Source organism: Triticum aestivum, chromosome 1B (assembly GCF_018294505.1).
Source record: "Triticum aestivum cultivar Chinese Spring chromosome 1B, IWGSC CS RefSeq v2.1, whole genome shotgun sequence".
Lineage (NCBI taxonomy): Eukaryota > Viridiplantae > Streptophyta > Magnoliopsida > Poales > Poaceae > Triticum > Triticum aestivum.
The window spans coordinates 68,228,424-68,246,435 of NC_057795.1; the positions used below are offsets into that span (position 1 = coordinate 68,228,424).

At 47.7% G+C, this 18,012-nt stretch overlaps 2 protein-coding genes across 3 annotated transcripts; both read right to left on the reverse strand.

The window, feature by feature from the left end:
* Window positions 1-7,518: 7,518 nt before the first annotated feature.
* LOC123086942 (uncharacterized) lies at window positions 7,519-8,102 on the reverse strand. Its single transcript, XM_044508812.1, has one exon. The coding sequence runs from the start codon at window positions 7,991-7,993 to the stop codon at window positions 7,592-7,594; it is 402 nt and encodes a 133-aa protein (XP_044364747.1). The 5' UTR covers window positions 7,994-8,102; the 3' UTR covers window positions 7,519-7,591.
* Window positions 8,103-12,042: 3,940 nt separating this feature from the next.
* Window positions 12,043-14,866, reverse strand: LOC123107651 (uncharacterized). 2 transcript variants are annotated; one of them, XR_006451715.1, is made up of 4 exons: window positions 14,179-14,865; window positions 13,297-13,380; window positions 12,516-12,717; window positions 12,043-12,099 (listed from the first exon to the last, which is right to left on the reverse strand). XR_006451715.1 is itself a non-coding variant. In XM_044529612.1 (3 exons), exons 1-2 carry the CDS (start codon window positions 14,803-14,805, stop codon window positions 13,306-13,308), a joined length of 702 nt encoding a protein of 233 aa, XP_044385547.1. In that variant the 5' UTR covers window positions 14,806-14,866; the 3' UTR covers window positions 12,043-12,099; window positions 13,297-13,305. The 2 variants fall into 2 exon arrangements, 1 of the variants encoding a protein (XP_044385547.1); XM_044529612.1 differs by lacking the exon at window positions 12,516-12,717 and having other exon boundaries at window positions 14,179-14,866.
* Between the last annotated feature and the right edge of the window lie 3,146 nt (window positions 14,867-18,012).

Here is an 18,012-nt window from a genome sequence, read left to right on the forward strand (position 1 = left end):
TCCTCATGCACAACAGAAGGTGCCGAGGATGAAGGCGATGGCGACGAAGAGGAAGATGGCGCTTCCAGAATCTCCAAACGAGCCCCACGACCAGTGCCTGCACCATGGTTAGGCAACAATAGAGGAGAATATGCAACATCATCAAATTGGTCAGAAGCAACAGAGGATGAATGCATGACAGGTGGCTCGGTAGTGGACACAGGAAGGTTGTCAAAGGGAAAAACATGCTCATCAAACACAACATCCCGAGAGATGTAGACACGATTAGTGGGAACATGAAGACATTTGTATCCTTTATGAAGAGAGCTATAACCAAGAAAAACACACTTCTTGGAACGAAACTCGAGCTTACGCTTGTTATATGGACGGAGATGGGGCCAGCAAGCACACCCAAACACCTTGAGAAAGGTGTAGTTCGGTTGTTCATTAAGGAGAACTTCAATGGGAGTCTTCATATTCAAAACACGAGTGGGAGTACGATTGATGAGAAAACATGCAGTGGTGAAAGCATCACTCCAAAAACGAAACGGAACAGATGCATGGGCCAAAAGAGTCAGACCAGCTTCAACAATGTGACGATGCTTACGTTCTACTGAACCATTCTGCTGATGTGTATGTGGACATGCTAAACGGTGAGTGATCCCAAGCGACTGAAAGAAGGAGTTGAGGTTGCGATACTCGCCATCCCAGTCCGACTGAACATGAACAATTTTGTGCTTGAGAAGGCGTTCAACATGTTTTTGGAACTGAACAAAAATGTCAAACACATCAGATTTACGTTTGATAAGATAAAGCCAGGTAAAGCGGCTGTAAGCATCAACAAAACTGATATAATAATTATGACCACTAACAGAAGTCTGAGCAGGACCCCATACATCTGAAAACACAAGTTCTAAAGGATGTTTCACCTCACGACTGGACTCCGAAAAAGGAAGTTGATGACTCTTCCCCTGCTGACAAGCATCACACACTGCTACATCTTTATTACTAGACACACTAGGAAGCTCATGACGACGCAAAACACGCCGGACAATAGGTGTGGCCGGGTGGCCAAGACGAGCATGCCACTGTGACGGAGATACCCGAACTCCACTGAAGACGCGAGCGACGCCAGGATGCTCCAGACGATAGAGACCTTGGCAAAGCCGCCCACTAAGAAGAATGTCCCTCGTGCCCCGATCCTTAATAAAAAGATCAAAAGGATGAAATTCACAAAGCACATTATTATCACGAGTGAGTTTAGGAACTGAAAGAAGATTACGTGTCACAGATGGAACTCGAAGAACATTGCGAAGTTGAAGACTCCTATTGGCATGTCTAGTGAGAAGTGATGCTTGACCAATATGAGAGATGTGCATACCTGCTCCATTGGCGGTGTGGATCTTGTCGGAGCCATGGTAGGGTTCACGAGTGTGAAGCTTCCCCATCTCACTGGTCAGGTGCTCTGTCGCCCCAGAGTCCATGTACCAGTGGGGATCAATGGAGTAGGACTGAGTGTGTCCCTGTGGCTTCTGCGGCGGCGGACGATCAGCCATGGCGACCTGACGAGTAAAGTTGCGTGTATCCTTCCCGTCATTGCCAAGACCAAGAAAACCCCGCTGGAAGCGCTTGTGACACTTCGAGGCCCAGTGCCCATCGCGACCACAAAGCTGGCACACACGTGGACCGCCAGCCCCTGGTAGCGTCACAGTAGGAGGAGGGGCCGAGGCGGGTGGTGGTGACTGCCCCGAAGGAGCCCTGGATGAAGCAGAGGAGCGACCACCCTTGGTGGCGGCGTTTGCCGAGAGGGCGCCGTTGCCCCTGGATCGGCGCGTCTCGACTCGTTGCTCAGTAAGCAGGAGGCGTGAAAAGACCTTGTGTGCTGGCATGGGCGTGGAGTTGCCCCTCTCATTGATGATCTCGACTAGGGCGTCATACTCCTCATCAAGACCATTGACGATAAACGAGTTGAACTCGGAGTCGGTGAGGGGCTGTCCAATGGAGGCCAGCGTGTCGGTGAGACTCTTGACTTTGTTGTAGAACTCAGTGGCGGTGGAGTCAAGCTTCTGACACTCCCCAAGTTGGCGACGGAGCCCAGATACACGAGCCTGCGACTGTGCCGCAAACGAGCGCTCAAGAATAGTCCATGCCTCGTGGGACGTCTTGGCGAAGACAACAAGCCCAGCAACGGCCGGAGAGAGCGACCCCTGGATGGAGGAGAGGTTCGCCTGATCCTGCCCTGTCCAGACACGGTGAGCCGAATTATAGACCGGACCATGCACGGGGGAACCGGCACAACCCTCTAGGGGTGGCCTATCATATATATATATAATGAGGTGGTATACAACGTTACAATATACACATGTAAATACAATCTAACACCCTCCCTCAATCTTAGCCACTTTCTAATGAATCTAGAAGGGTAAGATTGCGCCTGCAAGTCTCAAACTGTGGCAAAGGCAATAGCTTGGTGAAGATGTCAGCAAGTTGATCCTTGGAAGAAATAAACTTGATCTGTAGTTGCTTCTGAGAGACACGTTCACGCACAAAGTGATAGTCAACTTCAATGTGTTTCGTTCGGGCATGGAATACCGGATTTGCAGAAAGGTATGTAGCACCGATGTTATCACACCAAAGAACAGGAGGCTGTGATTGGGGTATACTTAACTCCTGAAGCAAGGACTGTACCCAGATAATCTCTGATGTGGCATTGGCCACAGCCTTATACTCAGCCTCAGTACTGCTACGCGAGACAGTAGCCTGTTTCCGAGCACTCCAGGCAATCAGGTTAGAGCCAAAGAAGACAGCATAACCCCCCGTGGATCGCCTGTCATCCGGATTGCCAGCCTAGTCTGCATCAGAATATGCTGAAAGACAACCAGAGTCAGACGGCCGAATATGCAAACCATGAGCCACCGTGAAACGAATATAGCGCAAAATCCGCTTAACAGCAGACCAATGAGTGTCACGGGGTGACTGCAGATACTGGCAGACTCGGTTAACAGCATAGGAAATGTCTGGTCGCGTGATCGTCAAGTACTGGAGCCCACCAACAATACTCCGGTACTCGGTCGCATCAGAAGAAGAAAGAAGCACACCATCAACAGCATTGAGCTTATCAGTGGTAGACATGGGTGTAGTCGTCGGTTTGCACTTAAGCATCCCAGCTCGCTGCAACAAATCCAGAGAGTACTTCTTCTGCGTCATAACAAGGCCAGCAGCACGAGAAGTAACCTCCACACCAAGAAAGTAATGAAGCTTCCCAAGGTCCTTGACCGCAAAATCAGCACCAAGTGAGCGAACAAGCGCAGTAGCAGCCGACTGAGAGGAGCTGACCAAAATGATATCATCTACATAGACCAACAAGTACATAGTAACCTCAGGCCTTTGAAGAAGAAACAATGAGGAGTCAGCAGTTGATGATGCAAAACCATGAGCACGAAGAGCCATTGCAAGACGAGCATGCCAAGCACGAGGAGCCTGCTTCAGACCATAAATTGCCTTGGACAGACGACAGAGATGATCAGGGCGATCCGGATCAGAGAAACCCGGAGGCTGGCGCATGTAAACCTCCTCCGCCAAGACACCATGAAGAAAAGCATTTTGAACATCAAGCTGACGAAGAAACCAACCTCGAGTAACAGCCAGAGAGAGAAGAAGTCTGATGGTAGTAGGCTTGACCACTGGACTGAAGGTGTCTTCATAGTCAAGTCCAAAACGCTGTCGAAAACCACGAGCAACCAGACGAGCCTTATAGCGCTCAATGGACCCATCAGAATGCCTCTTCACTTTGAAAACCCATTTGGAATCAATGACATTTACCCGTGATTGTGGAGGAACAAGAGTCCATGTCTGATTGCGAAGAAGCGCTTGATACTCCTGCTCCATGGCCTCTCTCCAATGAAGAATGCGCATAGCAGCTTGATACGTGCGTGGCTCAGAGGATGGATCTGCGAGAGCAGCAGACATGCACGCCGCTAACCAAGCAATTGTGCCATCATGACGTTGCTTAGGCTGAAAAATGCCACTCCGACTGCGCGTATGTGGACGTAGAGCAGCAGCAGGAGCCGGCGGAGGCGAAGGTGACGGAGACGTGACGGTCGCCGGAGATGCAGGAATCACCTCAGGCGAGCTCGGGACAGACGACTCCGGGCTGCATGGCGAAGACTGGCCCGACGACAGGGGCTCAGAGGCCATGGGCGAACCGAGGGTGGGCGAGGCCAGCTCCGGTGACACCGGCCCAGACGGCCTTGGCGAGGCGAGAGCAGGCGAGGCCGGCCCTGGTGAGAAGGGCCCAGACACCCTGGGCGAGGCAAGGGCGGGCGAGGCCAGGCCTGGTGATGACTGCCCCGATGCCCTGGGCGAGACGGGGACCGAGGAGGCCGGCCCAGTCGGCGGGGTTGCAGGGCGCGACGATGGCGAAGGCAGCCCAGAAGCCAGAGGCGACCGGGCCAGGACGTCGATCGGCCGTGCATGAGCACGGAAACCGAGGCCATGCAGGGGCGCCATGTGCTCCTCATGCACAACAGAAGGTGCCGAGGATGAAGGCGATGGCGACGAAGAGGAAGATGGCGCTTCCAGAATCTCCAAACGAGCCCCACGACCAGTGCCTGCACCATGGTTAGGCAACAATAGAGGAGAATAGGCAACATCATCAAATTGGTCAGAAGCAACAGAGGATGAATGCATGACAGGTGGCTCGGTAGTGGACACAGGGAGGTTGGCAAAGGGAAAAACATGCTCATCAAACACAACATCCCGAGAGATGTAGACACGATTAGTGGGAACATGAAGACATTTGTATCCTTTATGAAGAGAGCTATAACCAAGAAAAACACACTTCTTGGAACGAAACTCGAGCTTACGCTTGTTATATGGACGGAGATGGGGCCAGCAAGCACACCCAAACACCTTGAGAAAGGTGTAGTTCGGTTGTTCATTAAGGAGAACTTCAATGGGAGTCTTCATATTCAAAACACGAGTGGGAGTACGATTGATGAGAAAACATGCAGTGGTGAAAGCATCACTCCAAAAACGAAACGGAACAGATGCATGGGCCAAAAGAGTCAGACCAGCTTCAACAATGTGACGATGCTTACGTTCTACTGAACCATTCTGCTGATGTGTATGTGGACATGCTAAACGGTGAGTGATCCCAAGCGACTGAAAGAAGGAGTTGAGGTTGCGATACTCGCCACCCCAGTCCGACTGAACATGAACAATTTTGTGCTTGAGAAGGCGTTCAACATGTTTTTGGAACTGAACAAAAATGTCAAACACATCAGATTTACGTTTGATAAGATAAAGCCAGGTAAAGCGGCTGTAAGCATCAACAAAACTGATATAATAATTATGACCACTAATAGAAGTCTGAGCAGGACCCCATACATCTGAAAACACAAGTTCTAAAGGATGTTTCACCTCACGACTGGACTCCGAAAAAGGAAGTTGATGACTCTTCCCCTGCTGACAAGCATCACACACTGCTACATCTTTATTACTAGACACACTAGGAAGCTCATGACGACGCAAAACATGCCGGACAATAGGTGTGGTCGGGTGGCCAAGACGAGCATGCCACTGTGACGGAGATACCCGAACTCCACTGAAGACGCGAGCGACGCCAGGATGCTCCAGACGATAGAGACCTTGGCAAAGCCGCCCACTAAGAAGAATGTCCCTCGTGCCCCGATCCTTAATGAAAAGATCTAAAGGATGAAATTCACAAAGCACATTATTATCACGAGTGAGTTTAGGAACTGAAAGAAGATTACGTGTCACAGATGGAACTCGAAGAACATTGCGAAGTTGAAGACTCCTATTGGCATGTCTAGTGAGAAGTGATGCTTGACCAATATGAGAGATGTGCATACCTGCTCCATTGGCGGTGTGGATCTTGTCGGAGCCATGGTAGGGTTCACGAGTGTGAAGCTTCCCCATCTCACTGGTCAGGTGCTCTGTCGCCCCAGAGTCCATGTACCAGTGGGGATCAATGGAGTAGGACTGAGTGTGTCCCTGTGGCTTCTGCGGCGGCGGACGATCAGCCATGGCGACCTGATGAGCAAAGTTGCGTGTATCCTTCCCGTCATTGCCAAGACCAAGAAAACCCCGCTGGAAGCGCTTGTGACACTTTGAGGCCCAGTGCCCATCGCGACCACAAAGCTGGCACACACGTGGACCACCAGCCCCTGGTAGCGTCGCAGTAGGAGGAGGGGCCGAGGCGGGTGGTGGTGACTGCCCCGAAGGAGCCCTGGATGAAGCAGAGGAGCGACCACCCTTGGTGGCGGCGTTTGCCGAGAGGGCGCCGTTGCCCCTGGATCGGCGCGTCTCGACTCGTTGCTCAGTAAGCAGGAGGCGTGAAAAGACCTCGTGTGCTGGCATGGGCGTGGAGTTGCCCCTCTCATTGATGATCTCGACTAGGGCGTCATACTCCTCATCAAGACCATTGACGATAAACGAGTTGAACTCGGAGTCGGTGAGGGGTTGTCCAATGGAGGCCAGCGTGTCGGCGAGACTCTTGACTTTGTTGTAGAACTCAGTGGCGGTGGAGTCAAGCTTCTGACACTCCCCAAGTTGGCGACGGAGCCCAGATACACGAGCCTGCGACTATGCCGCAAACGAGCGCTCAAGAATAGTCCATGCCTCGTGGGACGTCTTGGCGAAGACAACAAGCCCAGCAACGGCCGGAGAGAGCGACCCCTGGATGGAGGAGAGGTTCGCCTGATCCTGCCCTGTCCAGACACGGTGAGCCGGATTATAGACCGGACCATGCACGCTGTCAACCAGCGCAGGAGGGCAAGGGAGAGAGCCGTCGACATAGCCAAGCAGGTAGTGACTCCCAAGAAGCGGAAGAACCTGCGCGCGCCAGAAGATGTAATTGTCCGACGACAACTTGATGGTGATGAGATGGCCGAAGTGAAACGGCGGCGGCGGCTGCGATCCCATCGAGGAGACTGGCTGAGGTGAGAACACCGTGGAGACAGTCGGAGGGGCAGCCGGCGCGGTGACAGAGGGCGCGATGGCCGCGATTGACGCCGCGAAGCCTGCCAGCGCGACGTCCTCCACCACCAGCGGCGCAGTGGCCGAGGGCGCGACAGCCGCGGTTGACGGGGCGGCGGTGGTGTGGGCCACAAGCGCCTGCCCGGGCGAAGTAGCAGACGGCGGGATCGCGAAGAGGGAGCCGACGCTCCGTGTCCCGATCGGCGCCTGAAGGGAGGCGACATCCAGCGGCCTCGAGAGAAGTGCCGCGAGGGAGGCCGGCAGAAAACCGGTGGCGGTGGAGCCGGACGCAGCGGCGGACGTCATAGCAGTCGGGCGACGGCGGCGGCGGGCGCGGCGGCGGCGGCGGTGGCGGCGGCGGCGGTTTAGGGTTTTTAGGCGGAAGCGGACGTAACCTAGCGTGATACCATGTAAGACAATAGGCTTTGGGGGGAACCGGCACAACCCTCTAGGGGTGGCCTATCATATATATATATATAATGAGGTGGTATACAACGTTATAATATACACATGTAAATACAATCTAACAGGAGACGATGATGAAGATATCCCCGAGATGCTCATGTTTAGCATATCGGAAGAGAGAACATGCACGGAGCTGACACCCGCCATGCTATCCCCGCAGGACAACCAGATCTGCTTCGCCACCCCGCAGGGCTGGATCTTCATCCTGCACGGCGCCGCCCCGTGGGAGACCTGGCTGTGGCATCCGGTCACCGAAGAGACCATACCCCTCCCGCCCATACGAGACGACCACTACGTCCCCACCAACTGCACCTGCTACCTCACCCACAGCTCCGCCATGTATCCTGACTGCGCCGTCGTGCTGCTCGACGTCGCCGACCCCGACATGTGGTTCTGCCGAATCAACGGAGGAAGCAGTAGGGAATGGGCGCAGCACACGTATGACGTCGGCGAGTACACTCTCCCAGAGGGCGACGGCGACTGCACTTCTACTCCCCCGACCAAGAGAGTAATAGCTGGCGTCGTCGCCGCCCTGGGAGGGAAGCTGCATTTCATCTTCTCGGAATCAAACCAATACAAGATGGGCGTCGTTAACCTCGACTTCGGCACTCCTGCCCCTACGGCCGAGCTTCACACGCTGGAGGACGTGGACGCCGCCATAACTCTACCGGAAGGAATGTGCGGTGGCGTGACCAGTCTGCTGGAGTCACAGGGGGAGCTTTTCCAGGTCTGCGTTTGCTTCCGGGGATTTGACCCCAACGACGTAGGCGCCGTGCTTGTCCTGAAGATGGATTTTGGCCATGGCCGCCGCTGGCGCAGGGTGCATGACATTGGGGACAGGGTCTTCATGTTGGCTCACGGAGGCAATGCGGTTTCTTGCCCGGCGAGCGCGTGCAACCTGCAAAGGAACCGCGTCTACTTCATGAAGAACTTCGTCGAGGATGATGGGGATCTGTGCATCTACGACCTGGTGGAAGAAGTCCTTGAGATTCTTGTGGTTCATGAAAGGGACTTGACTCTTGCACGCACCAAACCTTATTGGATTGTACCGCCTACTGCCTAGTGCACACATCCCATATTTTTAACACTCAAAGTTTATTGCTCATATCAAAAGGGTTACATCATGTAGTACAAAGGGCAACAGGAACGAGGGTGTGGATCAATATCCCAACTTTAAATCTAAAAGATCATAAGGCCGTGCTTGGTATGGTTGTATTTTAATACAGGTGTATTTAACTTCCGGGTGTAACTTACAGGCGAAGAGCTATTTCAAGCCTGAAACCAAAACGACCGTCGAAGGTCCGTATATTTTACAACTGTATCTAGAAGGAAAACGACAATCCAAACGGGGCCGGGTGTTCAGTTTCAGGGTATTAAGCTAGCCTGCAGCCATCTCCATCTCTGTTTCTGACGCCTATCCGACAACACGCCGGCCGCACCATCTGTTTTCTGAAACCGGTCAGCCAGAGATGTCGAGATGTAGGCAGGCAATCTCTGACGCTGTCCGTCTTGTGCCTTCTTCCCTCCATTTGTTGCGCTCCCCCACCAGAGCCATAATAATAACATGAACCGGCTTCCATGAGTTTGCAGTGAATTCCTTCCGGATTTAACTCTCTCCACTCCGGTCTTACTTTTTTTTTCTGAATTCCTTCCAGATTTAACTCTCTGCACACCAGATTTAACTCTCTCCACGCCAGTCTTCTTTGCATTTGAAAAACAGATCTTTGTCAAGCCTCCCATACATATAGCATATACTCCCTCCGTTCCTAAATATTTGTCTTTTTAGTGATTTCAAATGAACTACCACATACGGATGTATATAGACATACTTTAGAGTGTAGATTCACTCATTTTGCTCCGTATGTAGTCACTTGTTGAAATCTCTAGAAAGACAAATATTTAGGAACGGAGGGAGTAGTATCTATTTTCATTCCTCTTCCCTTCAGCTCAAGCCTAACAGACTCCACAAAAACTGTTTAATTTTCGGTAAACAGTCAATTTGCCACAGTTTTGTCCAGAAATCTGAGATTCCCTGACTCGCTTCTCTGTGGCTGCCTGAGCACAAAAAATACCCTTCCTGTTGAAATGCCATCCAACAATGTCTGTGATGACTTGCAGATCATCTTCCCACTAGGTTTGCTCCGGAGTGGTACATCCCATTGGCCGGTCCTTGGATCAATCAGCTCGTCCACCTTCATCAACATATTTCTCACGGCACCCAAGGGTCCTACCACATGTTTATATTGTGCCAAGTTTTAGTGTCTCCACGCCTAACTGAATGCTGCGCCAGGTTGCTGTTGCATCTACAACACCAGTGTTTGGGTAGTATTTCGCTTTGAGAATCTTGGCACATATATTATATATAACACAACCTTTTAGTTCAAAAATAAAAAGCGACGACATGTTAAAAGACAAGCCATATGTACCATGTACGTTTGCCACAGCCAATGCTGCAATGAGTTGTGCATAGGTGGTCCCCACACAACGATGTGCTCCAGTTACAACAGCGTATCTGGCCTGTGCAGCTATAAAGAAATCAACAAATGCCACCCACCTTGGAGCTGATCCCCAGTCTCTTGAACGAAAATCCAAAGGCTTGCACAAAAAATAAGTCTTGAGTTCAGGGAACAAGATGTGAAACCAGATCGATGCAAAAGTATCAACAGAAATACCACAAATGCCATAAAAGTTGCCCATAGTTGATCAAAACAAACGTAGTGACAACTTGTGTTCTTTGACTAAAACAAAATCTTACATTAATGAATAGTGCGATACTGTTATCTTTATGATCAGGATAGTTTTGAACTGTGTAAGTAGAACATTTAACATGACATCCACAGTTTAAGGTTGCCTCAGGCACCTCTTGCAGGCACATATGCCAATTTTATCATTAGCAAAGGAATATTGCATTCTATGTTTTTCTAAAGCAGGTAAATATCTTATAAAGATAGCGAATATTATGTTGTGTACTTGTGGTTCTATCCATGAGCTACTCCCTCCATCCTACAATATAAGGTATTCTAGGTGAATTAACTCCCCCAAAGCACCAATTACATATGTATGTGCCATTAATGTCTACCAACAGATTCAAAATATGATAAGCAGATCTCTCTATAGTTAAAAGAGGGCTACATGTGTCATTTGTTTTACCTCATAATTTGTCCTAGAATTGCTAGAATGTTGTAAGAACTGTATATACACATATGGATTTTCCCTTAATTCCACATGCGTATGGAAGAGTGCTTCAAAATAGAAAACACGACATATAGACAAGAGAGCAAAACAGACAAAGAAGATCCTCAAGAAAGCAGCACAGGATAAAATATGCACAAGATGACAAGAAATCCGGAGCAACTTAATTAAAAAAAAATGTCAAAATTGTAGCTCCACACTAGCAAAATAGAGTTGTGCATTATTAATATAGCAACTTTAGGAAATATCTATATTTGTTTGTTTTTCCATTTCCTGATATCAACTGTAACATCCTTGACACAAATCTAGCATAAAAAATCACTCCTAAAGATTCCAATAAGTTTCAGAACTCAGAAATCTGTAGAGGAAACAGTAACAGTTATGGGGGCATGACATGATGAGAGTGAATAATACCTTATCATTTCCAACTATCTCCAGACCAGAAGTCTTGGCAAACAGTAATCAAAATAAAGTACCTGAAAACAATTGCAGAATGAACATCCAACTTTCCAATATTTCCGGAAATGCATAATCAATCTCCATGGTGCTTGAAATATGGTGCTAAGTTCACCCTGTAGTATTCAATTCAATCTAGCAGCTAACCTCTGCAAACTCACTGATGTCTGACTTTATCTCCTTCACAAATGCTGGTGTGTCTGAGACCAGTGCCACCAGAGGTGCACCCTTGGTATTCCTAATCTGTAGGGCTCTCTTAATACAAAGAACTGCAGCTTTTCTTGCTCGGACTGGCCTGGAGTAATGATAGGAGTTAATCTTCAACTGTTCAAAACATATGATATCAGTGTTCTAAAACATAGGCGTATAGCCAACTATCGCCTCATTACTGATTAGCTCTTTAGCTCGCCTGATATGTTGTACAACACTAAGTGCTGCTAACAAATTATCTGCATTATAAATGTGGTGGACATTCTGAAACTGGAAGATATTTGGTAATATTGAAATTGACTATTACCGATTCAAACTTTAAGTTTGAAGATTATATTACAGAAATAAAAGAAATATGCAAAGCTATCTTAGGTTACATTAACAATTTCGGCTGCAAAGAAGCATTTTCAGTGACTACTGATGAACGAGATAAGTAGGCAGGTGAAATTGCATGATGTCAATATTCCACTATACTACACTTTTCCTTCTTGAACTGATGGGGCAATCTATATAGTTACTTCAATTTACACAAGCATCCACAAATAGTGTGCCATACCTATTCGCCATCATGCGCGTGTGCAAAACAATATCTGGATTCGCACCCTTCAAAGCCCAGTCAACTGCTTCTTGGACTTTGCTGGATGGGGATATGATAGCTCGCATAAGTTCACCAAATGTATTAGGCCTGGCATACAATGAGTCTGGCAATCCAAAAAGAGCCGATGCAGCAGCTTCATTCTAGGATGAACATTCTCCAGAAAAAACTGAATCCCAACTGCATCTGTTGCGCCATCAAACCTAGAATTGGGAATAAGTAGCACCATACAAACCTAGCTTTTGTATGAAAACTAATGACTCAAGAAAAGAAAGTAAACCAACTGCACTAGTGTGTAAAACAAGAAAGAATAAATGCACTACGGCAAATGATTAGTGACATGAGAAATGCACACTAACGGAAATGACTGGTTAGTGGTCACCTAAGGCTTAAGGAAAAAAAATTAACATTATAGAACTTGTTCTCTAAACCCTAAGCCATGTGTAAGTGCAAGATGTGACAGATATTTTCATTATCTAGTGTGCCTCTGGAGTAAATTAGGAAACTTATCACCGTTGCTATTTTCTGCACTTCTTCCTATCAATAATATATGCAGATCATGCCAAGAGAAATACTGTAAAACATAAAACTTATTCTAGGCCGTAACTTTAGTACTAACCAGATAATTGGATCTTTCCAGCCATTCCAGTTACTACACAGAACATTCGTCTCAGCTAGATTTAAAAAAAATGTCCACTCTGATATTCAGATCTCTACCATATGTCCTAGCACAGCGATGTTTCCTCCACAAATGTTTGATTTCATTAATAGTGAGTGACTTGTTGGTATAAGAAATGTAATCCCCAAAAGGATACAATCCCCTGTTTCACAGAGAGGAACAAAAATTCATAAGTGGATAATGACTATTAATCACTACTGCTATTAAACTACAGAATCTATTTATCATGGGTTCACAACCATGATAATATGCAACAATTCACAATTAAACATCCTGTAAAAATTAATACTATGTAAGCAAGACAAAATTTGAAGAAGTTTAGGAACGACAACAGGAAAAGAAGCAATTCCATTGAACTCGGTGCTTCCTACCAATCGCATAGTAGTCAATTCAAAGATAAAGATGAAAAGTAGCTGAGTGTAAATGCATTGCCTTGTTTGCCCGATGATCAAAGATTGGTTTAACATGACACTCAAGGCTCCCACTGTTAAGATCTTGTTTTTACAATTGCAGGAGAGAGAGGCCTTTTCAAGAGTCATTATGATGGAACGGTTGTCCTAGGAGGCCCGCCAGTTTGACATAGCAAATAGCCGAAAACACCCCACCCATGAGAAACAACAATCTTAATCATAGCTTGGAAATGCATACATACATTTTCATCTCAAATTTACCATATTACATTAGCAACATCTTTATTCTAAAATTCTCTAGCAACACATACAAGTGACGTTCAGATCCACATGTGTGCTTCATCTCCAGGAACAGCGCCTCCAGACTCCACTTCCGTATCAATGCACCGGCAAGCCTATATAAAAAAAGTAAATAATAGCAAGTGAGAATTATATATAAACACTGGTACCTATAGGATTAAGAAACATCCACACAAAATTCAGACTTAAGATGTTTCCAAGACAAACAGGCTATTTAGCATCATGTCAAGTGACAGCAGATGGTGAGATCATCAATTATATTAGAGTAAAACGACTTATGGATCCACCACACCAGCCTATCAAGCATTAGCACACTATATAAATCCCCCCCCCCCCCCCCCCCCCCCCCTCTTCAGCTAAGCTTATCTCAGTACAAATGCCGAGAAACTTTAGTGTCCAAGTTTGATCAAAACTCCAGTCGGTAATAGAATCACACAATTGTACAACTTTGGGTTAAACCATGTAGGAATTCCCAGTTACGATATACTAGTAGTAATAGTACAAATTGAACTGCTAGGTTAATCAAATCATATTCGAAGAGAGGTTAACAAAAATCTTCACATACTTGTCGTTAGCTCTGGAATATTGTTCCCTTGTCTACCGACCAAGGCACTAGTCAAAATCTCATGAGTTCTTTGCACATATGAGGCCTTTACAAACTGGTAGGCCAGAAGGCATCCCCTACTTGTGTTCATATGGATACCGAAAGAAACTAGTGCAGTTGACCAAACAAAATCAATAATTAGAGGACTAGTACATGCGAGCGGGAAACAGAATCCATAATCCCCATTTCATGCAAATGGTAACCAACCACATGTAAAGAAACAACAATGATAATAAAGAAACTAAAAACAGCTAGCAACAGTTTCATTAAAAAAAAGAGAGATGATTACCTGGTACCAAATCCGCCTCCCATGGTCGGGGTCCGGGTCGGGGGCGGCGGCTTGGCACCTGGCGCTCAGCTCTTGGTCCACCATCTCCGGGTAGCAGCGTTCCCGGACCTCCTCGTTGGTGAGGTCACCGAATTGGTTGATGCCGTACACATTTTGCCCGGCGGCGGCGTTGAGCCGGACGACGACGCGGCGGTTGCCCTTGAACAACCTGTACCGGCATTCCTCCTCACCGACGTCTCTGTAGGTCTTGCCGTACTTGGCCTTCCACCCCACGAACATCCGTCGGGTCTCCTGCTCGTACGATTCCTCCCCCTTCCGGACCCTGTACCCGCGGTAGATCTCCTCATTGGCGAGGGCGCTGAGACCGTTGAGGCCAGATGTGGTCACCCCGTCGGCCCTGGCCCAGGCGACGCGGCAGCGGCTCTCCTTGAACAACGCGTACCGGCACTCCTCTTCGCCGGCGTGTTTATAGGTCTTCTTGTACCTGGCCTTCCACCCCACGAACATCCGGTGGCTCTCCTGCTCGTACGTGTCCGCGTCCGGCGGCAACACCAGCAGCATAGGCAGCGACACCAGCAGCGCCGCCGCCGCCGCCGCCGCGAGAACAACCGCGCAGCCCCTCCCCATCCTGTTCCAACGACGACGGTGGGCCGGTAGGGTGGTGGGGTAGTGCGGGCCTGGACACTAAACGGGCCGGGCTTTGCGCTGTTCTCTTGTTTGTCATCGGAGGCGTGGACGACCCTCAGTGATACGAACATTCAGAGTGAGAGTCGAGAAAGAAACAGAGCCATTATCAGCAAGATCAAATTGCAAGCGTCTTTATTTGATTGTATCTTTTTTTTCGAGGGTCGTGTTGTTAACACTGAAGCTCATAATTATTTTCGCTTTCTTTAGGTCTAGGACGTCATGTTTGGTTTGGCCAATCCCATGACCCAAACACTATCCCACATTGTGTGGTTTTTGCTAAATAAAGTTTGCTCCATCCCTCAATTTTTTTTAAATGGCCACACCCCTCAAAAAAATAATTTAAAATGGCCACCTTTATGAACAGAATTTTCATATGTGTGTTCAAGGTATATTTTGGAATCGTTTTGCACATGTTCCTCTGCCGGTGACCGGCTGGCAATTGGTACCTACCACCGATTTGAACCAGTCAGGTAACAACATTTTTCTTAGAGTTATACAGCGCATTTTCTTAGAATTATACAGTACAACATAAATATCCACCATGAAATGCTATACTAAAAAATCTGTCATTGGTTACAGGGAACCGATGATGATATTCCACCATCATATCAGAACAGCAGAGGCATGAAAGGAGTCGACGTATCACTAGCAACGGAACATCGGCTTGAGCAAGAAGCATATTGTTCAGTTCACGTGGGTATACTATACACTCTTGTCTCTTCGTGTTATTAGTTTTTGATTTACTAGACAATTGCTCGTACATTGCAACGGGGTATAAATATTCTAGTAGATTATTTCATGACTGCATTTTCATTATTATATTGATACGCTAAAATCTTAGTATGTTCTTGTATACAATCGCCATGATTTACCTGTTATTTTATTGTTAAGCATTTATTTGGTAAGAATTTAATGACTGGCCAAACAAAATATCTTTTTATTTTGATAAGTTAATAAAACATGAGACAATTGATTCTATTTTAGAAAAAATGGATGGGAGAAAACCAGAGATGGTAGAAAAAAATAGGGCTAGGCATTCGGTTAATATGGTTAATACGATTCGGTTTTCCATAATTTCGGTTTTGGAGAAATGGCAACCGGAATAATCACACATAAATTAGTCACCAAACCATATTAACCATAATATATTGGTTCAATTTATTCGGTTAACCGGAAAACCGATGAACATGCACCCATCAGTCTAAGAGCCAAGACTCATTAGCCGCAACTTGCATTGCACAAAATGCAAAAAAATAATCACAAGAGCTAGCAACATGTCACATCATTTGCGGCAATGAAAAACAAACAAACTCTCACTTATGTAGCAGCAAAAGCAAATTGTTTAATTCTTATTTTCTCACACACAAGTGGAGGGGAAATAAAGTATTTATACGTATTATACATGTTAGTTTTAGGGGGTGTTTGGATCAGGGACTTTTTAGTCCCAGAGACTAGAAAAAGTCCCTAAAAAGTCCCTAGGAACCAAATGGGAGGGACTTTTTCTACAGGGACTAGAAAAAGACTCTACTAGAGTCTTTTTTGATTAGTCCCTGGGACTAGAAAAAGTCCTAGGACTTCTAAACGAAACACCCCCTTAGAATTGCTAGATCGATTCACCCCAGGAGCTATACACGTACAAAGTGCAAGCTAGCCTAAAGAAGCTACCACACAGGCAGCTTGATTGATTTCCCAGCCGCCATACGTCGCGTCTAGCCGACGAGAGTTTTTTCCCCAACACCCTAAAGGCTCTGGCAGCGCCCGAGGCGATTAGGGTTTCGGGGTGAAATCGGGATTCCGCCCGGGGATTCGTCGCCGGTGCGAAGAGAGAAGAGAACAAGGGAAGGCATCGTAGATGGCGGGCCATGGCGTCGTGGGGAGCGACCCCGAGGCGGGCGCTGATGTGAGGAAGAAGCTGGAGGAAGCCCTAGGAAAGCTTGATATCTCTGAAGAAGAGGCGACTCCTCTAGTTCTTGACGATCGGGTTGATGAAGGTCCGGCGAAGTGGCTACTGGCTGGGAAGATACTGCACAGGAACCAGTTTCACATCCAGACGATCACCAACGCCCTTCGGCCGGCGTGGCGGAACCCGCGTGGTCTGCAATTCTGATCTGCAGGAATCAACGTCTTCGTAGCTGAGTTTGAAATCAGCGAGATAGGGACCGATTTTGGGGTGGATCACCATGGCATATAAACAAGAATGTTGTGGTTCTACCGAGTTTGATGAGTGTATGAGGCCGGATGAAGTTAAGTTTGATCGGCTGCAAGTTTGGGCTAGGGTTATAAACTTACCCTACAATTTGAGGGATGAGGCATGGTGGAAGCCAATAGCCCAGCAGATGGATAAGAATGCGCAGATGGTGAAGTTTGATCACAATGGAGGATATATGCGGGCAAGGTTTCCATTGATGTAGCAAAACCAATCAGGAGATGGATACTGATAGACTCTGCCAGGAGAAAGAAGGTGGATTTGTATGATATCCAGTATGAACAACTGCCCTACTTTTGCTTCTCCTGTGGTAGATTGGGGCACTCAGACCTGTATTTCCCAACCCCGGTTTCACGCGATGAGAACGGGGACCTACCGTTTGGCCCTTTGCTTCGTGCACCAGATGAATTCAAGAAGCAAGCGTCCAATGACAACTCCTTCAGGGATCCAAAATCAGGTGCCCATAGCAAGGCGACCACCAAAAACTCAAGTACCAATAAGGATTCGGGGGAGGAAGTGGTTTCTCCGCATAAGAGCAAGCAACCGTCGAAACGCAAAGAGGCTTCCATGCAGGTTTATAGGCCTGTGGCAAAGGCCTTGCTTCTTACTGATGGAAGAACATGTGCTGATGGTGAGGGAACAAGCTTGATCAGAGATGATACAACCTCAGCTAGCAATGACACTGAGGGCGATGGACTGTTTCGTGAACCAAAGAAGAAGAAACCCACTCCAGAAAATTCGGCAGAGACCGCACCGCGGTCCTGCCGGGATCAATGAGCTGCTTGAGCTGGAACTGCCGGGGGCTTGGAAACCCCGAGGCGGTTCGTGAACTTCACAGTATTGTGAAGTTGGAAGGACCCACTCTTCTCTTTGTAATGGAAACAAAAATTAAAGCAAAAAGAGTTGAGGATTTGAAGCACATGCTAGGTTTTAGTGGATGT